Source organism: Netta rufina (assembly GCF_964035555.1).
Source record: "Netta rufina genome assembly, chromosome: 12".
In the NCBI taxonomy this organism is placed as follows: Eukaryota; Metazoa; Chordata; class Aves; order Anseriformes; family Anatidae; genus Netta; species Netta rufina.
In genome coordinates this window covers 13,485,164-13,509,148 of record NC_140135.1, presented here as the reverse complement: position 1 = coordinate 13,509,148, position 23,985 = coordinate 13,485,164, and the positions used below count along the sequence as shown (strand labels likewise).

At 39.8% G+C, this 23,985-nt stretch overlaps 1 protein-coding gene across 2 annotated transcripts in view; it reads right to left on the bottom strand.

Annotated features, from left to right (window-relative positions):
* Window positions 1-23,160, bottom strand: part of STK26 (serine/threonine kinase 26) — a gene marked incomplete at its 3' end in the record, with an annotated part of 31,566 nt that extends 8,406 nt beyond the window's left edge. For both annotated transcript variants that reach the window (XM_084293998.1, XM_084293999.1), the window contains exons 1-4: window positions 22,892-23,160; window positions 22,634-22,755; window positions 6,821-7,051; window positions 497-553 (exon numbers count right to left, since the gene is read on the bottom strand). In XM_084293998.1, the coding sequence (XP_084150124.1) occupies window positions 497-553; window positions 6,821-7,051; window positions 22,634-22,675 (330 nt within the window). In that variant the 5' untranslated portion in view covers window positions 22,676-22,755; window positions 22,892-23,160. The remainder of the gene's footprint in view (window positions 1-496; window positions 554-6,820; window positions 7,052-22,633; window positions 22,756-22,891) is intronic.
* Between the last annotated feature and the right edge of the window lie 825 nt (window positions 23,161-23,985).

Genomic DNA, 23,985 nt, shown 5'->3' with positions numbered 1-23,985 from the left:
TTAATTATACTCTGTAGGCACACACAACATTAATTCCTGAGACCTGATCCTAATGGAAACATTTTGTATGCAACTGTAATGAATACACTCTGATCTGGAGGGGGGGGGGGGGGGGGCGGGACTGGACACCGCCAAAACAAAACAAACACAAAAACTCCTCACTCAAGACAAGTCACCCACCCTCCTACACCCTGTATGGGGCAAACAGTACTTCTCATACTAAAAAGAAAAACACCACAATTTGTCTTCCATTTGACTACGAACAAGAGTTTCCTAATGCTTAGAGACAAACAGTAAAACAAACAAACAAAAATAACACCAACTCAATGTACCAACATGTAACAGAACTACCATGCAAATCAACAATTTTTGGAGCACTATAACGTAGCAGTGATGCAACATTAACAGCCTCCAGGGACTTGATTGAATTAAGTGATACGAAAACACAATTACGTAGGTTTTATTCATACTTATAATGCAAATATTATATACTTACAAGATCCAAAGCTGACCCTCCACCCAAGTATTCCATTATTATCCATAGTTTTGTGCCCTGTAAAAGAATGCATGAGCTGTTAGAAGTCCAAGGGTGCCATAAAAAAAGTCCTTCAATGGACTACCAGTATACTGTTAGGAGAATACAAATACAGAAACCCATTAATGATTAAGATGCATCTAATTACTTCCTGCAGAATGATCACATAGCTCCCGTGCAAGATGCCTACATATCAATTAAAGTTTGACTTCCATATAAGAGCAAAAACAACAACAAAAGAGATATACGTCACCACCTTCCTCCTCCCCCCAAATCGCTTTCCTCTAAGCTGATCCATTCCACCTAAAGAAACGGAATTAAAGAGAAAAAAAAGATTCTGGTGGGGGGTTTAAGTTTAAAGCCAGCGTTTTAATCTAAGTCTTCTGCAAGAACTACAATCTATCTTTGCACTGAAATTATTACTTCCAGCTATTTGCTGTACAGAATCAATAACATTTTAACAAAAAACTTGTAACATCACTACAATTCTCATCTGAGGAAAATACTCAGAACTTAGAACTGCTTTTAGGCAAGTGAGAGAACATAAACCTCTCTTCAGACAACAGAAATTTAAAGACTAAATGGACATAGATGCTAGCTGTCCCTCCATCCACATTAGTTGTGCAAGTGCAGATCTATCACGTCTACAAGTTCCAACTTAAGTTGTGGGAAAAAATAAATACATGAAAATTCACAGCTCTTCTATCTATCATGAAACATGCCTGCTATCAGATAGGCAGCTCCAATTTTGAGATAATAAGCAGCACCGTGAGCACCAACCAGGGGAAACTTCACTGTTAGACCTGGAAGCCTACAAAAACATTCATATTTCCTAGGTTATTAGACCAGACATTCTAAATCAACCACTAAAAAAGGTTGATAAGAACAATACAATTAGATAAAGGGTATGACTTAAGTAACCTAACTTATAGTTTGTTTTTAAATTGCTAGTAACACTGCAGAGTTCACATATTCCTTCACTATGTACTATTTGAATCTTCACTCCTGTGAGTTGCTGTGCTTTCTTTGTTGAGCTGTCTCAGCTACAGTACTAGATTTGACATTCTTCTAACGATTTTATAGGTACTGAGTTCATCCTTAGTCTGCAATTGCAAGAAGCAGTTAATTCATGTAAGTAAAAAACCAGAAAGACTTGTTATGAGATCTACAGAGTGTATGTTTCAAAACTGGGATCTGCTACTTGCCACAGTTCCCTCAGAAGCAGAAATGCAGATATTAACCTATGGGCTACTACTTTAAAACGTAAAAACGTTTTGTTGAAATCAATACCACAGGTATTTAAAAAAAAATGACTAAAATAGAGCAGAAACAAAGTACCATGCACACTGTTTAAGCAGCAAATATTTACTAGCACTAGTTCCTTATAGCAGAACATAAGCTTATAGCAGAAGTACTTTTTAAAGCCTCTTGATAGATTGTACTCTGTCCTACCCTATTTCCTGACTAGTGATAGAAATCTAGAGGATACAACAAGCAAATAAAGGTGCAGTTTCTGAAAGTAACACATCCAATTATGCTAACAAAGTGTACTCTGTTAGATTTATACTGAATTTAAGAAACACGCCATTTATGAGAGTCTATTCCAATATTATGAGATCAGCAGGGAAGGGCTGGCTAATTTTAGCAGTTTTTATAAAGCCCTACTTTGTCAGTTGAGAAGACCTGCAAGGAACTCCAGATTAAGGCAAACATTGTGGTTACCAGACATGTTTGGAGGATTTGACTATTAGTTGAAAACACCATAAGGTGAAAATGAATAAGTACTGTGTTTCTGAAATAATGTCTCAAAGAAACTGCAACTATCCAGCCTAACCGGGTGTGGATATTTTCTAGCCAAGCATGTACAACCTTTTTCCTAGCTATTTTAGGTTGACCAAGTATAAATAGACAATGTAGAACAAACAATATCTTTAGATGGACTCAAAACTTTGCTGCACTAACTTCTGTACAGTTTTGATGGAAGTCTCTGGATGCTAGTATGAGTTTTCCATTCTGAAATCCAAAGAACTAAGGAACTTCAGTTTAATTGCAAAAGGAAAGAACAATTCTAGGCAGCTATGCTAGTTACAAGGACGGATACTCAATTCCCTACTCCAAAGGCTACACAGCACAAATACGGAAAACAATCATGGTATTTCAGTCATCAAGACAAGATTGCTCTCTATGGGATCAAGCAAAAAATAAAGCACAAGCTTTTTTTATTAAGCTTCACAATTTGGCATAACCAAAACACACAAGAAGTGCAGTAACCTTTAATACCTTTAATCTTTTTTTTTTTCCATGATAAGATAGCAATACCAACATTTTGGCAAGCCATGGAGTTGAAGAAGGTACTCACTTTAGCAGTCTCGCTTATCTTACACTGCTACATTGCTGTATTATCACTTTGAAGGGTACTTAACACAACCTCTGTTTCATTTACTGAGGTATGATGTTAAATGCAATCAAAATGCAATACCGGATGACAAGTGGAATTTAGACCTTTACCTAACACAGACATGAACATCTACAAACAGATAAATCAGGATTTCAGTTATCTTACTAAAAAAAGTTCCATTAGCACAGCTGTAAGCTCGCACAATGCTACACACATTTGTGAAAGGCATTAAGCAAAAGTTGAAACCTTTTTCTACCTACAGAAGTGTTTACTTCACCTGCCAATGTTTAGAAAATACTAATGATCTTGCCAAACACCCAAAGAAAAACTAAGAAAAAAATAGGAACGATAGCAGAACTCTAAAATTAAATCAGTGGGAAACTCCCACTTGAGCTCCAAAATTCAAGATACACAGATGTCCCAAATTACAAAGACATGTTTTTTGTGGGGTGTTTTTTTGCACCTTTTTTGCATCACAATAATGGAAAACTGGCATCAGATTCATCTCAAGAAGCTCTACAGAAAGTAAACCTTACTATCTTTATTCAATGATAAGTTTTTTGAAGTATCTAATAACAGATATATAACTTCACATTGTTAGGTAAAAATATTCAGGGACTGTCCATATTTTTAAAACCACATTTAGAAGTCAGATGAAAACACTGTAGCTAAAGAGCAGCTAGGCTGCAGAGCATTAGAGTATCTTAATGGCATCTGCTTAGCTGACTAAGTTACAAATGAGTTAAGTCAAGCAATCAAGATAAAGACACTCTTTCCTCCCCACTTCCAGTTTCTGCTTAGCTGGAGGAGCATCTGGAAGAGCCTGCATGTTGCTGGCAAGTCCCAAGGCCCAAGACTGGGTCAAGTCCATTCCTGTCAGTCACAAAGCTGCTTCTGCATCAGGAACCATAGGAGACTGAACAAACTGTAAAGCTACAAAATACTTAAAATAGACCATACAAAGCAAAAATCACTCATCTGAAAAGCTTGCCATTAGAAAACCCTCACAGTTAACATCCCTAATTTCAAGTTTTAATCATAAATAACATTCAATTATCAGCTACGGTATCTTACAGAAGAAAAGTTGAGACTGACTAAACCTTGATGGCACTAATCTGCTTGTTCAAAGTTTACCTAAAATTGGTCAACGAACAAGAATAAGTTACAACAGAAGATTTTCAGTTACAGTTCAATTGGATGAACAGACAAGAAAAATCTGAAGTCAAGACATGGTTTCAAGAGTAGTTTCTTCAAAGTAAAACCCATCAAATCTCGTAGGTTTCATTAACAGCAATTTGCAAACAGTATTTAGGAAGTGATTGGGATTATTCAACTAAAATATATTAAGAAGCACTAAAAGCAATTTGACCACGTGCACTGATGGTTTGCTTTGGTACAGACAAGAAAAGTCTGTTTAAGCAGTGCAAAACTGCAAAAGCATTTCTAACACCATTCCTAAAGCTTCAGAGAAAGCTACATATATAATTATTATATTTCAGTGAACTATTTCTATTCCATAAGCATTATCTAGAAGAGGTCAATTGAGCTCAACCCGTTTGGTTTCTGGCAAATAAAAGATGCAAACAGAAAAAGAGTACTATCTTTTAAATTTTGAAAATGTCTCCTATTTAGTGTATACTAATGCTCTTTTAGCCACTACTTTTAAGTATTTTAGGAGTTATTTTCACTGATTTATATATTTTTATATATATATATATATATATATATATATATATATATAAATAAATATAAATACAAGTATTCACCAACAAACCTATTTGACTGCTTTGAATGTGATCATGGTACCAGTCATATCCATAGCAAACCGCTATTACTCTCAACAGCCTAGGACTTTGCTTTCTAAGAAATAAGATGTCTTCATTTTCAGAATTTAGCCTCAATGTTCTTTAACCTTTAATTATAAAGTCATTTGGAACAAAATTGCACATACTTCTGTTTCCAGAAGAAGTCTGCAGTGTATGTAGAAATTAAATCCAGAATTAAATACTACAGAGTTGAATACTTAAGCTGACAGCCATTCTCAGAATAATAGTTAACAGAAAGTTAAAAGGTATAGCAATTAAATTCTGAAAATTGGACAGATACTACCCTCAAAATACCTGTTATTACCAAAATTCAAGTCAGCATAAAGGATTCTTTGCACATTTATAGCAAAGCTAATACACTCTTTCCACTGAGGAATCTCAAGTTGAAAGCTCTAGTATTAGCAACCAAGAATAAATCTAACCTAAGAAAAATTTGGAGCCAAGATACAACTTAAGCAGGGAACAGCAAGCAATAGAATTACCTACCATGCTAGTCTGGGATGAAAAACATTCCTGTGGACTTTTTAAAATGAATTTCTTAAAGGAATGGAAGAGTAACCAAAATTCCACAAACACCTCCCTAAACTTCACACTCAAGTTTTCCTTCCCCAAAAATATTAGAAGTGTGAAAAGTAAGCAGGAGATCAGCATTAATCTTTCAGAATTTATCCATCTAGAACAGAAATGGAAAGAACTCAAACAGTGGTGAGGAAAGTAATGAAGCATTAATATACGCCTGTATTTGCCAGGAATTTTTTAAAAGTAAAAAGCCCTAACCAAGAGTTGAAAGTTTTATAGCACTGACAAAATAGCTACATATATGTATTTGAGAAAAAGGAAAAAAATGGAAGACTTGCATAAAAACAGCAAAGACACCACTGTTAAGCACAGGTACTTATTTAGATCTGGAATACCCCTTTAGCACCTGTTACTGTAATAATAAAACAACGATTTTCTGTCCCTGTTCAACTCATGGCTTACCAAGCTTCCTCCATCCACTACCCCTCAAACAATGTCTCCTTCCCCCCACTAACCAAGTCAAGGTTTCATTTCCCCATTTACAACTGTTGAAATCCCTGTTTAATTCTGAAGAAAAACTGATTCCAAGCAAAAACACTTCCAAGACATGTTTGTACTTCAGGGCAAACATTTGGGTTTTATAACTCAAAGTAAAAGTGATTAACAACCAGGAGGATAACATTTAGGATCTAACTCAGAGAACACTATTATATAGATTCTGCAAATAATTCTATCGTATCACTCAAGTGTGACACAGCTTATCAGAAGTATCTTTGGAATAAGATCAATAAACATTATACACTAAGCCTCAAAAAACAACCCCCACACCAAACAATTTAAATACCAACTACGGTTAATGCTTTTAGCTTTTTTTGAATGGTTTTAGTTTTAAAGTCACATAAAGCATATGCACTGCAGATACTTTAAGGGACATTTTAGATGATTACACCTGGACAGTTTCAGAAGTTGAAAAGACTTTCTCAACATTTTGGATTTCTGTAGGGTTGTGGTGGGTGTTTTGTTTTTTTTTTGTGTGTTTTTTTTTTTTTTTTTTTTTTTAGTATTTTTACAAATATACCATTTTACAAAGTAGTTACATAACGCTGATGTTAGTTCTACTGTCTCAGGCCTACTACATTTCATAATCACAAAGGCATCTCCACAAGGTGCATGATTTCTTTCCATATCAGAGAAAGGTTTTTGTTAGTATAGCTATGAATGTATTTTTCCTTCCCCAGAAAGGCCACAGAGTTGTGCTAGAGATTGTAGAGGAAGAAAGAAAACTATGGTCCAAAAGCAACAGCAATGGCAATCCCCTAACCGCAGGACATGTAGCCATTTTATGCACATTCTAGCCTCAAAGACTATGTAGCAAAAGAAACAAAACAAAGTGAAAAGAACTGTTAAACAAACAAACAAAAACACTAAAAAAAGTAAAGTTGGCATGACAACATATCTTCAAATTCAGATTTTTTTTTCCTAGCAGCATTTGAAACTGGGTGACATGTTGCCAGCAAATATCTGTGCAATACTATACACTACCTTTAAATATGATCCATAGTATTTTGTTACGTAAGGACTATCACACTGACTTAAAACAGTTATCTCTTGCTGTATATCTTCTATTTCATCTTCTGCTTCCTCAAGGTCTATGATTTTTATAGCAACCACTTGCTGCGTCCGATTATCAATTCCTTTAAAGACTTCACCAAAGGAGCCTTTCCCAATACGTTCCAGTTTTGTGAATAGCTCTTCTGGGTCTGCTCTATGGTTCTGTAAAAAGAAAAGTGGAAAAAAAAAAGAGATGAGTTATCTTAATTTACTTCCAGTTTATTAGCATTTATTACTTCCCAAAAAGCACATCATCCAGATTTCTTATTAGAAGGATCATATCAGACAAATTTGTCTCCCATGCACTAACTTCTAATTCAGCTGTTAGTTACAGAACATACATTACACAATTATATTAAAGGTACATGATTCTCACCAAGGAGAGAGTCAGGTACAAATCTCATTTCACTTCCCCACATAACACTTTAAAAGGAAAGAACAGAGCCATCCTTAATATTAATCCTACCCGTGCATAACTCAGAAGACTGGGGAACGCAATTACTGGCACAGAAGCACTAACATCATTACTCAGGCAAAAAAGGCTGGGCTTCCTACCTGGCCAACAGCCTGGGACAGACAAAGCATTACATCAAATAGCACAGTACAGAGTTCGTTGTGAGAGGACCGCAATACCAGTGTTCACCAGCAGCCTCCAACAAACACGCTGAGCTTCTGATAAGGCTGTGTACATGTTCAGGTTTGCTGAAAGTGCTGACAGGTAGTTGAGCAAAAGGGACTGAGAGATGTTTGAAGGAATAAGAATGCTGAAGTGAAACTGAAGCACTGATCAGAGCTTGCTGATAGCGCCCAAGCATGCCTTAGAAGGGGGAGCAGAGCATCAGACAGCAAAGCACCACTGAGGACATCTGATCTAGTCCCTGGAGGTTAACTGCTCAAAGATCAGCAAACAGTGATATCATACAAAGATTTTTTAAAAACTTCTCAGCTTTGTTCAAGTAGGCAGGAGGGAAATCAAACAAACACCCAAGAAATTCTCATTTTTCTTTCAAGACAAAGCATAACACAGCTGATTAGAGAATCTTGCTTACCCAAAAGCCGCAGCAGTGACTTAGGAAGGATATGGACAATTTGACCCACAGTTTAAGTACGTAAAACTTCAGAACACCGTTAGAAAGTTTTCAGAAAGGTGTCTGTTTTACCTCTTCAAAACATGCCCATGCTTTGCAGAGTAAGCAAGTTAAATATATTACCACTACTGAAAAATACAACAGGATTTTGAGAAAGATGACCCCTAACACTTCACCACAACTTTGCTACTGTTCATTTACTCATGCTGTCAGAACTGAGCAATTCATTGCACAGATCAAGCCTCAAACAAGAAGCCTTTGCCCAAAAGCCCTCTGACTCAAAAATCAGCTTTTGAAAACATAAAACCAAGATAATTTGAGATCTTTCTCATACCCCTAAAATTCTTGCTCATTGGTCAGAACAAGTGAGCTGTCATGAAAGAATACATCTAGCAAAAGCAGACACAAGCACAGATTACCTTGCACAACTTCAATACCGACATGAAACTCCAGAAAACATCCTTACATCAGTCCTTTTACAAACAGATGCAAAACCTTTACCGGGAAAACAAAACCATTGCTATTTTGATCCTTTTGGACTGAACTAATCTCATTTCCTTACTAGCCCCTTATTATTGTTCTGTTCCTCCTATCAAGACCAGAATTTATTCCACAATATGGTGAGATGAATCCAAACAGATTACCAAGGATTTAACCATATGATTTGTCAGGTTTATTTTCAGCAGAATCAATTCACTGCTCATATATACCAAGCTGTCACTTGTGCTATCACAAGAGGAGGGAACACGAAGTAGTATGGCAGGTTCATGCTGATCTGTGTAGCTAGATGTTAGATTTTGCATATGTACAGGACACGTTGTTCCTGGGTAGCACATTACAGCAAAAAGAATAAGAATTTCTTCCTTTGTCTACAAAGAGCCCTTTACGACTTTGCTCCATTAAAACACCACAAAACAACAACAGCAAACACACAAAACACACCTTCAGAGAAATAAATAAGCAAAAAAAAGTGTATTTTTATCTGTTGAAAAATCTGAAGTACTTGAAAGATAAGCAAATACACAATCAAAGCAAGTGAAAAAAGATAAGTACTATTGTGACCTGAAATCTGAGATAATTAATATTATTAGAAAAGGAAAGAAAGTGACTGTAGGCCTCAGATGCTTGAAAAGTTTTTAGTTAGATGAAAGAATGGTAAATCTTCAAATTATCCAAAGACAGACACATTGATGGCAGGAGTTGATGCAGTAGTGTATGGCATTTTATTATTAAGACCATAAAAATAATTTGAATTCAAAGTTCATTTTTAGAGCTGTTTCAAAAAATATTTTGGGAACAAGTATGGCAAAAGCAGCAGCAACTGCTACCCAACCTTCTCCTGCTGCTAGTTAAACTGCAGAACTGTTACTTAGCTAGCAAACTGATGTGTTTCTGAACTACGACCCCAGTTCCAATAAGAATGATTAACCAATAGTTCTCCACTGACATAAACAGAAATCCCCCAGAAAGAGTGAAGAGAGAGGATTGGCAAAACTTTCCATTAACCCCTAAGCAGTCATCTTCAGAAATGCCAGCTTCACTTTGAGATGCTTAAGAGCCTCGGATGCCCATTCAAGTTAATTAGTAGTTGGATTTGATAGGAAACCTGCTGAACTCTTCCATGTAGGTAAAACAAAAGGGACCCAATCCCAGACACAGTCAGCTGATCTAACCTTTACAAGCATTTGATGAACTCAAAGAGCTGCTCTTGGATTTTGCTTGGGGAGAAACCTTAAGTAGAAAATTCCTCTGGGATTCTCATTGGAAATGCACGCCACTCAACCTTATACAACCAATTAACGGTTGGTCATCAACAAAACAAGACAGGCCTCACAATTCCCCCAAGCTACTTCAGGTGAATCACAGCTTTAAAAGCTATTTTAACTTCCAGCAATTCCTAATGCCATCACGTGGGAGTGCTGGAGTATAGGGAAAAGATGGCACCAAAGAACTGTGTACACCCAGGGGAGAGAGAGGTGGAACAAAGGCAGCTCAGAGATGAACAAGTACTGTGGAATTACTAAAGGGAAACGAATCTTTATTCTGAGCAAACCCCTTTACCGCAATCAAAGTCAGCTTTACTGCTTCTGTTACAGCTTCCGAGGCTGACAAGCATATGTAGGATGCTCCAGGACGAAAACAAGTATTTCTGAACAACTTGGGCTAATGTTGAGATAATTTCTTTTGGAAAGGCTTCAGACTAAGAACCCTTACATTATTTAAAACACAGGCTTAGAACAAAGACTGCATCTTGAAATGTATTTGCTTTTACCTTTCTTTAATTACCTTGTCTTTAAGGTTGTTCTACAAGAGTACTTCTTTACATCTGATAAAAACAAACAAAAACTGAAGACTACTTTTAATCAAAGGCAAATTTAGAATATGCAGCAATACCTATTCTCTTCCTCCTAGTACAAAGAAGGGTGGAGATTTATGTAAATAAAAGCGTGTGTATATACACCCCCAATGTAGATCACTGAAATTTTGCAGTAGAGATGCCAGCTAAACTTCTAATATGGTAGAAATTAGAAAGTAACACTATTAATACTCCTCACCAAAACTGTTACTCTATATTCTTTCACAGATATTTCATTGAATAGCAAAAAGGATTAGAAGCTTTGCAAGTTGCCAGCATGAATAACAGCACTTTTTTTTTTTTTTAATTGGTTCATATGGAAAGCCATGTCTGTTAGAGAGCAGATGGTGTCAATAGGCAGTGCGTGAACTCCATCATTGCCTCTGGTAAGGTAACACCTGTAAGTGGACAGGTCAGGAAGAGAATTTATGGCTCTTCTACTCCCTAAATCTGCTACCACAGACAAAAGCAGCAACAAATATGACAAGCGCAGGCATATATACATGCCAACTTCAATCTATCCAGCATGAGTAACAATAGTACCAGCACAAGCATGACGATACAAGCCCTCTGCATAGCTTCAGAAGTCCACCATTTCACCAGTGCAGCACAACTACACTGCTTGCACTAGCATTTAGCAAGATCTCTGCCATCCTACCATCCAGATATGTGCCATTAGTTCATAGTTCTGAGTTCATACACACATGCATATATACATCTGGAGTCACAGGATTATACCATATTTTGTCTTGGAAGTTACCTCAAGAGATCACCTAGTCCAGCCTGTGAGACCTGAATTGGGTCTTCCTATAAGAAGGTTCATTAATGTATTTCATTAATGGGTACTGAGTACAACTGGATGAAAAAAAGTGAAGCTTCCAAGTATCTCAGACAGAGACTGAGTTAATGCCTTGCATCTAACTAAATCAAAACCAGCATCCTCCAGGTCTCCCAAGGCAAATAATTTAACATAGTCACATTAGATTCCTATATGGTCCATCAATACGAGAACATAAAAAGACTGTTGTCTTAACAGTATTTCTAAAACCTGACCCATAAATGGTGTTACATTAACTGGATTTTTCAAGCATCTCCCAGGCTTTATTTGGAACAGAAATTCTCTTAAAATTATAGGAGTAATACAGAATAGTTCATCTACATTGTGAAACATTGCTGAAATACACGGTTAGAAGACCATTTATAAAAATATAATTAGCTCAGATTTTCTAAGAGGCTAGTAGAGAAGATCTGAGTATCTACTGTCATATTTTTCATATATCCACTTCAATGACACCCTACCATATAGCGGTATTTTTGGAAGTCATCAGAATTAGCCATGTGTTTAAAAGACATTTCAAGCAATTGCTACAATAAAGGCCTGATCTTTAGTCAGGTACTGAAGGCAAACTTTAAGGAAAAGAGTCATCTTAAAGAAAGTTATCTTAAAGAAAGCTTCCAGAAAAGAAGATTACGTTACGGCAAAACATTATAAGCAAACCAAAACAAACAAAAAACATCCCTTTAATTAATTTGCTGGGCAGCCCCACAGCCGTGTTAGCATTAAAATGCCAGATCAAGAACATGTGCCAACTTTGGTGCTGAAGCCCGCATGTACTGCACTAGGATTTCTCTGAATTCCCAATATCTGAATTACTGCTGACGATAAAATTAAGCTAGGGTTAATAATTACTGTTATCCGTACAATCTCCAAAATACCACTTACTGTCTTAAGAATTCATACCTGAAATACACTGAATAAAAGATACTTGAAAGTCAGTAAAAAGAAAACCAGATTAAAAATTAAGTCACTTAATCTAGTCCCAGCATTTATCAGGCTCTTATAAAACACTGGATCAGGGTCAAGCACATTGAAATCATAGGCTATCAGTCCACTCATAGATATTTATTTTCAGAGAATAAGTTACTTCTACATTTTTATTCTGTTCAAATTCCAAATAAAATTTAAATTAAGAGAGGAATAGAAATGGTGAAACTAACGGGGCACAGGATAATTTTAGAATAATGTTTTACTCAGATATGGTACAAATATCTTGATTGAATTTCTTTCCATACATTATCAGATATGAAATTAACTATATGCTACACATATTCTAACACATCTCTCTATATTCACGTATATAAGTTTCTGTATTTTATCTGCATACGGAATATTCTACTTCTTTACAATAAAGCCACCCCTGGTAGAGAGAGGTTTTTTTAATTCCTAGAGTTTCTCCCCACTCCACCCCTTCCATTTTCCTTTAAAATCCTATTACAATTAAAGTTACTCATACACACAGTGCCATATGCTTGTATATGTATCTATTTATATATTATTAAAATACCTTGAAGTCAGTAAAAGCACAGGTGCAAATCCATTATCACTTACAAAGAGTCAGAAAAAAATTAACCTGCAGATATTCAATAAAAGGGCGGAACCTGTAGACACGTTTTTTCCTCCATCTTGTACATACTCTGGCTTCTCACTGACTTTTGCATGGACCTGAACTCTGACGTTCAGTCCTTTCTAAGACTCAATCATCAAGGTAATAGATACTTTATTACATTTACCATAACTACTGATAACTGCTGAAGGGAAAAGTGTTTTTGACAACAGAATAATTTCATTTGTATGAAGTATCAAACCTTTACACTAAACTTTCTGTACCACAGGTAATAAAAACTGGATCTGAGCTCTACTCCCCTTAAATGGGACCTGACCTGTTACACCCTTTACAAAGCATCTCCCTTATCTGACAAGGCCAAGACTCACTGCCATTTTTAGTAAAAACCTGAGAACATTATTATAAAACAATATTCTTTAAAAAGCAAGGAAAGAAAAACCCATATGGCTTTGTTTTCATCATGTTAGCTATAAGGCCAGCTGCTTAAAAATTCTGATGACTATCAAACTTTAAAATTTGCTTTCATTCTTGCCCATTCTCCAATTTTTAAGGAAGGAATCACCTTCATCCTCCAACCATCTCTGACCCATGGCAGATGCATGCTGTCAATTGCACACTGCACTGAAAATGGAAACAAACAAACTCACTTCCTCTATTCTTAGCTATTCTTCCACTTTGGTAACACAGCACAAGAAGCTTATAAGGAATAGGATAAATAAGCCAAAAGCAAGAATTACAACACGGTTTTCCAAAGATTAGCTCTTTGACATTAAAAAATTACACCAATTGTTTATGCTGAGTATTCTGCATAGTGGAAAAACACAAAAAGAAAGTCCTCATGCCAGTGAGCTTCTCTCTGACTGAAAATCCTTACAGACACATTTTAACTATCCAGTATTGTAAAATATTTAAATAAAAAAACCCTCAAACCTCCGCATACTGCTTCATATCCTTCAGTTTGCTTTCATCGGTGAGCGTGGCCTAGTAAGTCAGAGGAATGCAAAGGGGAGGAAAGCCACAGATTACGTGACTAGATCCTTACTGTGATTTGGAAAAGAAAAAAACCTCAAGTGACAGCACTCCGTAGCTAAGATGGATGGGTGTGCTGTGATGGAGACAGAAGTCAGTCAGAATTCAACAGATTCCTGTACACCAAAATGTTCAAATTCCATTCTGCATTTATTATGGAGTTCAACAAGCTGACCTTTCAAAACAAATTTAATCTCCTTTGTTGAGCAGTGCAGGCCAAATGACTGTTGAATGGGTAATTAACCCACCTCAATGAGCTGCCTGCACATCTGAATTACAAGTCAGAGGACTACTACAGTTCCACATTGCTGAAGAATATTTGTGTTCTCCTAATGTTACAAACTGCTTTGAAAAACCTAATATGCAGAGAGATTACAAAAGCCATGTCTAACAGGAACACGGAAAAATAGCCATTTATGGGCTGCAGTCTGCTTTTAGCACTCTGCCTTTCCTTTCAGCTAGCAGCCTGCTTATCAGTACATAAACAATTTTTTTCAATTTTTGCCACACCCATTTAAAGGAACAACTACGTCAGCACTCTACCAGCAATAAATTATATCGTTTTGGCATTTGGGCTATCTTTCCAGTATTTAGAGGTTTAGTACCTGCAACAAGATGGCACCTGATACACAAATTTCAAAGGCCTCTTACTGCTCTATCTTAGAAGCCATTTTAGGACTCCTGTGCAAGTTGGAACCTGGTAACACTGATTTCCCTCCTGTAAATAAGGCTAAACTCATACAATAATCCAGATAGAACAAGAAGAACGATTTCCACCTTTTAAACATGCTAGTTCCTAAAAAAAGCAGCAACAAGACCAAGTTTAATGCACATACAAGTATCCTTGTTAAATCTCTCTCTCTCTCTAGTGAAGCTGTCACTACTTACTTTTGGGCTAAACAACATTAAAATATTGCAGAAAAACATTGTCTGAAAAAAAAAAAATTAGATGGCTTCAAAACATGATACGGTGGAAAGAGCAGGCCACAACTTTATTTACCACTGATAGCTCTCTAGGAATAACCACTGCCTGCAATAAGCCGAAATGGGAACCCACAGTTCAAGGAGATCATATTATTCCTTTAGTTTTGGAGGGGACCGTTTTGAGAAAGGACAAATAATACACCAGTCTACTGGATTCCTACATTCCTGTCCTCTCTGCAAGGCTCTATGACCACTGGCCCAAAAGCTGTGGTCTGCTCTTGGACACTGGCCCTTGATGGTATCAATCACACTGGACCTGAAGCTACCAGACACAGAATCATGGAATATCCCAAACTGGAAGGGACCCACAAGGATCATCGAGTCCAAGTCCTGGCACCACACAGGTGCCCATTTACCACAACCCTTTGAGCCCTGCCCATCAGCCAATTGCTCACCCACTGTAGGATGTTTTTGTTTAGCTGTATGCTGGACATTTTGTGCAGTCGAATCCTATGGCAAACTGTGTCAAAAGCTACACTGAAATCCAAAAAGGAAGGGAGGAAGAGAAACACCCTCTCCCCACCCCACCCCCCCAAAAAAAAAGGAGATTCTTCTTGCCAGCTAGGCTGGAATAAAGCTGAGCAGGAAGGTAAAAATGTTCTTGTTGTGACTGGTTGCCAGATAACACCTTCCTAGGTGAGAGATCATTGCCAATGATCTCCCTGCCAGTCTGCCCCACCACACCCAGCCTCTGCTGGGGGCAGGTCCAGCCAGTAGAAGTCTCTGCCAACAAGGGCAACGCACTTACATCCATCATCTTGTCCTCCTCTCCTCCCAGTTCCTCTAAATGCTTTTAAGTCAATTTACATCAGTGGAAATTCAACCTTTTTCACTCAGCACTTTACATTCAGGCACTTCACAATAATAATAGTCATTCTGAGGTATGCAGTGTTTTTGATTTTTTATTTATTCTGTGTTCAGCTGCCAAAGCTGAAGCCTGCACTGAAATACAACTTCACATTTAGCAAGCATGTAGCCTCTGACAGCCCCCCAGTAAACATTATTCCAGTATTCAGGACCTAACAGTATCCAGCTGAATGAAAAGCCTGCAGAAGATGAGGAGGGAGGGAATACTAACATTGAACTGAATAGATCATTCTTGACTTCTGGTCCATGAAAATGGGAAAGCCACCCCGGGCTCTCAGATTCCTATAGCTCAAGAGTGAAACCTGCAGATAACATTTCTCATTCAGGAGAGCACATAGAATTCATGCAGATCTGAGCTACAACACACCATGAAGCTTCTCCAGATACACTGCCTCAACCAAGACCATTCAAATCCAGACTTTAGTAAGACAAACTTTGCTTCATACTTCTACCACTCAAGTATGAATAAAGCTTTAAAGAACTGCAATCAAGAAAGATCTAAGCTGAAACTCCTTCCTGAGTTATGGACCTAATCACATGCACTGTATATAGCATCTCTCTGCAAAACCACATGCACAACATATGATGAAGAACAAGACCAGCAAGCTACTGTTACCTTGTCAGACCCTTTATTAATAGCTTAGCTTCTCTGATGCAGGTTCTTTCGCCCTATTTATTTAGGTAGCAATCCCTCAGGGAGAATAGTTTTCAGTGACTATCACTAGATGGGCACCCTTCTCATGAGATTTAAGTCTCCTTCAGAACTGAGTGTGCTCAGTGATCCTCACCTAATCAGCAGAGCAGACTTATTCCAAAAGAGCTGCTGAAAGTTTAAAGAACAAATGACAGTTCTCTAAATAGAGTTTAAAAACATCAAGAAACCTGGTGAGACAGTATTAGGAAGGAATTTGATTTTCAGCAATTTCAAGTTAGAAAGAAACAGTAGGACTTGCAACTGTAGCTCCTGACATGATAAGATACCTCGTCAACTGTTTATTTCTGCAAAGAGAGCATACATGTAGCCACTAATTACAGCGTGCAATAAAATTATTTGTTTCACAACCAATCTTGTACTGTTTAACCCCCAACCCCATCCTCCCCCAAAACCCACCCCTAAACTCTGAGGGCCTGGCAATTATTGAACTCAGTTCCTAAGGCTGGAAAAAAGAAAAACAAATTATAACCTCTTATCACTTTTCACAGTTGGTGACCCTTTCTTAAATCTGAAGTTAATCACCAAAGAGTAAATGAGTGATGCAACCACTAACAGGTTTAAAATTCATCCTTTCACTTTTGGAGAAGATTGAAAACCGTATTTTCAGGGCACTGAAACCAATGAAAACTGAGCATAATATGCTTGCCCATCTTTACTAAGATGTTTCACAGGTCTCACATTACAAACATTACTGCAGTGGCACAAGTAGCCATGTACTCTCAATGCCATGAAGTAACCATGCATCTTCACAGCGAGGGTGGTCAGGCATTCCCTGGGGAAGTGGGCATGGCCCCAAGCCTGCCAAAGTTCAAGGAGCATTTGGACAACACTCTCAGACACCAGGTTTGGTTTTGCAGTGGTCCCGTGTGGAGCCAGGAGATGGACTCGATCTTTATTGGTCCCTTCCAACTCGGGACATTTTGTGATATAAAGAAAGAATCCTCCCCTCAAAATAAACATCTAAATGAGACTTATTTTTTTAAACAAAATGCAATACAGCACTGAGCTACTAATATATTTTCTCCTTCTTGAGAAAAGGAAGAAAAAACAACCTTTCATCAGGACTTGTAAAACTGTAACAGTAAGATGTTGGAGTTTAAAAAAACAGCCCATGTGACTTTTTTTAATGTTAAATTCAATAGAATAAAATAATAATTATATATATATTTTTAAGTTAAATTATCCTCTGCTCAAAACTGATAGCATCAGATGGTGCAGAAGAGCAAAGCAATTAAGGTGAGAAGAGTTGAGTTTGTTTTATGCATTCTCTGCAGCTTCAGCAGATTTGCTGAATTCCAGGTCAGTGCACTTAACAAGTGTATAAAACTGTAAAATCTGCACAAAAAAAAAAAAAAAAAAAAAAAAAAAAAAAAAAAAGGAAAAGACTGCTGTGGATTTTTTTCTCCTGACTGATAAAAGCATCTGCTGAATTCCAGTTGGTTATACTTAATATAACTTCCATGCAGCAAACACTTTCTAAAGCTCACTCTATCCTCCTTTGGTAACACTACAACAGTACAAGTATGACTGAGCCCTACTTTTCTTTGTCGTCAGAATAACTTATCACAGTGCACGAGACAGAAGGACCAAGCCCAGCTAATGAAGCCTGACTGGAGTTAGCAGACTGTTACATTCAGTGCAGCTTGTACACGAAGTACAACCAGGAAAAGAACAACTGCAGTGCTGAATTCCACAAATACTTTTATGTGAATCTACTACAAGTAGCAAAGAGGCACGCTCTGCACAAGTCATAAATACTATCTTCCTGCAGTCTGAATGCACTGTGGGTCAAAGCACAAATCAAGAAACTGAAATAGGACCAGGGTATTTATCAGAGTCCATTCTAGATCAATCACAAGGAATGCCAGCTTTCTAGGCACTGTGTAAGTTTTCTGGTGACCTGCAAGCGCTAGACTTCCCACTTCTCTCTAGGTGGGTCACATTTCTAAGTGTAAATAAAGCCTTTTCAAACTCACTGTGGAATTATCTGGGAGCCAACTCAGATCTGTGGACAGCAATATATTAACAGATCCTTGAATAGACCCTTTCTCAAAGGTTTAAGTTCCTCTAATGCATACCCTCTAAACATGTAAGTTCCTGACAGTAACAAATTGCTTGCTCTAAGCATGTCTCACCCTTATAACCATAATAAATAAGGTTTGCTAGCAATCTGACACACCTCCAGTGCTCATCTTTAGGCACTGCGCATAAAGAGCCTGTTTCTACAAATGCACCGATTTAAGAAAAAATGTGTTTTTTTTTTTTTTCTCCCCTCTCAGTCTGTGAAGTCTACCACTTCCAAATCTGAACACCACTACTCCTGTCATCTTTCTATATCCATCCAACAACTAGATGTTAACTGATCTGCCTCTGAGCATCCCGTAGGGATAGAATCTCCAGCTGCCAAGCTCGGGTTGTTGAGCGAGCAGCACCTTATAGACAGTCTGTTCACTGGCAGCACAGAGAGCAAAGCTCACCTGTACATCTGAGTTTGCATTTAATCAAGCAATCCTTCAACTATGAATCAGAGTACACTGGCTGACAGGTCACACGTTTCTAGCTGCTCTGCTTTTAGAGGAAGGTAGGTTCCTTATTGCAAGATAATCTGGATGCCAAGGAAAGCAGATCAGGTCTAAATAGTCTTGCTGGCTACCCTGAAGGCTACTGCCATGCAGCATCAGGAGATAAAGCCATTAGAAAAAAAGGAAAAAAAAGCATTTAGAAGAATAGCATAGTATAGATACAGAGATAAAGCCCCAGTACAAGTTCCAGAGACATGCATATTGACAGGAAGAAGAGAGCAAAGAATCAACAATTCCATGAGTTAATGAATGAGTATTTCAGACTTATTTTGCAGAACAAGTTAGAATAGGAAACATTTATACATTAAAAAACAAAACAAACAAAAAAAAAAACTGTAACAACAAGAATGTATTACTTGAGTGAAGTTCCATTGTTTAAGTCTACAAACTAGTTTGGAAATTCAGGATGCTAATAGCAAAGTTTCCTCACTGTCCACCTTAGAAAGATTAACTGTCACTTATTTGTAAGCTTACAGGAGAGGCTGGAAGTTTTCAAGTAATGTATAAGATGCTGTTAATAACATAAGCCCGTCAGAAGATGCATCAATCTGAAGTGACTGACTTTAAACTTTCTGATCACTTGAAACAAATATAATCCTTTGAACTATGCATCTTGCCAGCTGGTAAAGAGAAATGCTGAAGTGTATGGGTACCAATAAGGGGTCCAACACCCTCACTCCAGCAACACCGTCATTTTCAGTATAATCCCCAGGTTGGTAGAAATACACAGGTAGGCTCAGCTCTAATATCTCGTCTGTCTTACATTCCATGTCCAAAAATGCTCTGTATCAGTTTTATTGGATTCCTCCAAGATACTGCCAGTCAACAAGATGCTCACTTCACTGTGAGATTTCAAAGTATTTCAGCCTAAAAACCGTTTTGAGTATTTTATCTCTTTCTAATGAGGAACCAACTTACAATGGCATCACTGAATAAAAACTGCAACCTGACTTTCATAACAAAGCGTACCTCATGTAATCAGGGCACATTACTTGTGCTCACATAGATCCATCAACCTTCTATTTTTCCTTTTAATCTTGCATTCTGTATAAAATGCTATAACCTGGAGTATCACACTAAGTACTTTGACTATATTAAACAGTCTTAGAAGTTTGGTATGATGTTAACTTAACCCAGCTATAAGTGGTCCAAATGGAGCCTTTCCAAAAAAAACTGAGGGGGGGGAGAAAAACATCTTTAGGAAGTTGTTTGCACAGGCATGAATTGTTAGGTATAATATTTGGTTTTGTTAGGGACACAAGACAGGATAAACGGAATGCCACCACTATATAAACAAATGATTCTGCAACTACTCATAAGGGCAACAGATAATACTACCTCTGGGTCTTCCACTGTTGTCATGGCACTCCAAGTCAGACTCCACCAGAATAACCCTACGTGACCTTCAGTAATTTTCTATGTTTGGATTTATTTTTATTTTTTAAATGGAGTCTGACACTTTATTAGATGAAAGATCTTAAAACAGTCAAAAGAGTTTCTGTAAAACTCCAAAAAGAAGAGTCTGACAGTTTATCATCAGTCTGAGTTTTGTTTTTTAAATAACAAAACAGGATGTAAATATAGGATTACCATAAAATCGAGGAGTTCACACCTGTAACACATTCTCTGGCAAATTCAGATTCCATCTGTTATATTCAATAAATTATCTCCCTCAACACAGACTACAAAATAAGGGGTTTGACATCACATGCACTTTCACACAGTGCTAGTTTTAAGGCAACTATTAGATCTTCTTCTATCACAGATGAACCTGTTTATTCCTTCTTCAGTCACCATGCATTTATTTTAATGTTGAGCAGAAGCAGGGATGCTTTTATAATCCCTCAGATGATCCTGACCAAATGGTTCAAATAAGTTAAAAAGGAAAAAAAAAAAAAACAACAGTCCTTGTACTCCAGACTACCACCTTCTTCCTGAGCTGCTTTTTTCCCCTCAATAAACTCTTCTTAAAGAGCAGCACACAGAATAATTTTGCACCAAAGCCTATCCCTTTTTTACATTAAGACTATCAGAATATGTGTAATAGTTTTCACTTTAAAAAGTCACCTTGATGAAGATTTCTTAGTTCTATGCAGCTGTATATACCTAACTGTTAAAAAAAGGTTTTGCTTTAAACCTACAGATACAGGTTAAGAAACTTGGGTTAAGCTAAAAACACTCGTGGAACTAAGTACAGTATTACATAAAGTTTATTTGTTTAACAGTGGAAGACAGGACCTTAAATAATTTCAAGGTCCTTTTGTGATGACAGAGCAGCTATGGGAAATTGGACAGCAATACATTAAGCAAATATGAAAATAAAGAATTGACAAACTTGGATTTTGAAATACAAGTCTACCAAATATGAAAACACTAACAATGGCAGAGGATATAAATAAAGAAGCTCAGGCTAAAGCTCGTAAATCTTTATCACAAAGTTTCTTTAGCTTTCCATTGTTGAGGATGTACCAACCCAACAGTAACCTTGACATATCAATAGAACAGGGAGGCTGAACGCAGTTTATGTTCTTTTATATAAACAAAAGTCAGTGGATGACCAAAGTTTAACTGCTTTTAAAAGGCCTGCAAGCTATTTGAAATAAAAAAATTAAAGCAAACCTTGGTATTGTAACCGACATAAATTAATACATAAATACTCTTTATACCTCAATTCTACACTTTCTAAAAACACAGAAGATACTTGACCAAGAGAAGTTTTAAATACCTGTTCTGAAACCTCCTAAATTATTAACTCTACGTCTCACATATATAGAGATGTATTATAAAGGCTTCTGTGTTACTGGAACAACAAATTAAAAAAAATAAAAAACAAACTTGGCTATTATACAGGCACGACTATCCTAACAAGTTGAGAGAAAGCTGAAAATGCTGACAGGGCTGCCAGCCTTTGACAAGCAAAAGCTAATGCTGAAATGAGCTTAGCTTCTCTTTGCTTGATAAAGATCTCTGACCGAACTTGTATTAGATCGTCCAGTAGAGTAAGAATGAAGGGTCAGAGGTATTCCTACCTTCCTAGGAAAAAAATCAGTTACATGCTAGCTCATTTAGTTTTTAAGCAAGTGCCACAAACGTGTAAACGACACAAAGTCTCATTCCCAGCCACAGAGAGAGGTGCAAGCTCCTGACAGACGATGGCTCCCGACAGCAAGGTGGCTGCTGCACTGCGCGAACCCCGGCCCTCACTTTTCCACTGCGCGCAAGGTCCTCTGAGACCGCACTACAGGCCCAGCGCCAAGTGCACGTCGGTGGGGAAGTCCTGCAGGAGGGACGCCCGCCAGCGAGGCCGGTGTGCCACTTACCGCGCACCCACACACCCTGCGAGCAGCTTCGTTTCGTCCTTAATCACTTTTAAAAGCCCTTACGTGCTCCTGGATGCCTGAACAAAGCAGGGGGGGGAGAGAAACCCTTCCCCGCCAGGGCCCCCCCCCCCTCCACCACCCGGCCTCCCGTTACCTCGCGGCACCCCCTCCCAGGAGCCAGGGCTGCGGCCCAGCCTTCCCCCCCCCCCGCTCCTCCCCGGGCCGAGCGCGGCCTCCCCGCGGCCTCCCCGCTCCGCTTCGCCCACCCGCGGTCCCCCCGCACCCGGCGCCCCAGCGGCGGCCTCCGCCCGGCGGGGCCGCGAGCGCCGCTTCCGGAGCCGGGGCCGAGCCCAGAGCCCGGCGCCTCCATTTTGGGGCCGGCTGGGCGCGGAGCTCACCTGCATGCCGGGCACTTGCACCGCCACGGGCGAGTGGGCCATGGCGGGCTGCGGCGGCCGGGCGCCGCCGGCTGCTCCCTTCTCTCGGCCTCCCTGCTCCTGGGCGGCGACGGCGGCGGGGCCTGGAAGGACAAAGCGGCGGGGAGCGGCTTCAGCGCGGGCCGTGCTCCCTCCTCTCCTCTCCTCTCCTTTCCGTTCCTTTCCTTCCCTCCCCGCGCGGCCCGCCCTGCCCGGCGCCCCCGCCCGCTGCCGACTCACCTCGCGGCCGCGGGGCTGGGGCCGAGCTGCGAGGCGGGCGGGCGGGACGCGGACCCTAGCGCCGCTCTCCTGCCATGCCTGCCGGGCTCCTCGCAGCGGCCCTGCCCATGCCCCGCTTCCCGCTGCCGGCGCGGGGGGCGGCTGCTCGGAGCCCCCCCGGGGTGGCGGCTCTCGGGGCTGGGCTCAGAGCGCCATGTCGGGCTCCGGCGGCAGGAGGAGGAGGAGGAGGTGGCGGCTGCTGTGCGGCGGCGGCGGCTTCTTCCGTCTCAGCTCCGGCCTCGCGGGGCGGAGCCGCCGCCGCACAGGGCCCCGGCGTCAGCTGCCCCCGCCCCGGGCCGGGCGGGCAGGGAGTGGCGGCCGGGCTGCGGCGGGGCCCCTCAGCCCCGCTGTCACACCGACGAGGCCGCCCGCGACGCCACGCCGAGATCTGGGCCCCTCGGGCTCTGTCACGGTGTCCTGTTCCCCTCAGGCACGCTGTCGCAGTGCCCCCTCAAGCACGCTGTCACAGTGCCCTGTCCCCCTCAAGCACTCTGTCACACGGCCATGTCCCCCTCCAGCACACTGTCACAGGGCCGTGTCCCCTGCAGGCACGGTGTCGCCGGGCCCTGTCCTACCAAACAGCGTCTGTACCTCTGGGCAAACAGTCGCTGCAACCCGTACCCACAAACACAGCCACAGCACCCGTACCTCGGGCTGCCGTGCCCCAGAGACACGCTGGTGTTAAGTAACCCAGTGGACATTTTATGGGGTTTTGGCTTTTGTGACACACAGAGGTGGCATCTTCTTGTCTCGGGGGCACTCCTGGCAGCCAGCCTCTCTAAAAGTAGTGTGGACAAGCCCAATATGCTGTGGAGGTGCAGCGTACAGTTTGGGGCGGGTTTGGTGTCAGCAGAAGGATTTCCCACCAAGGCCAGCCCTCTGCCAGCCTGGCCCAAGCTGCTACAGGACCATCCCAATGACCACTTCTACCTCTCATCACCATCTTCCACTGTGGGGTCGGCTACCCCGGATTCTGCAAGGTCCTGGAGAGGAAAATTACAGTGTTTTAAGGCGACATTTTTCTCATTCATGTGTGAGTCACCTATTTGTGTTGC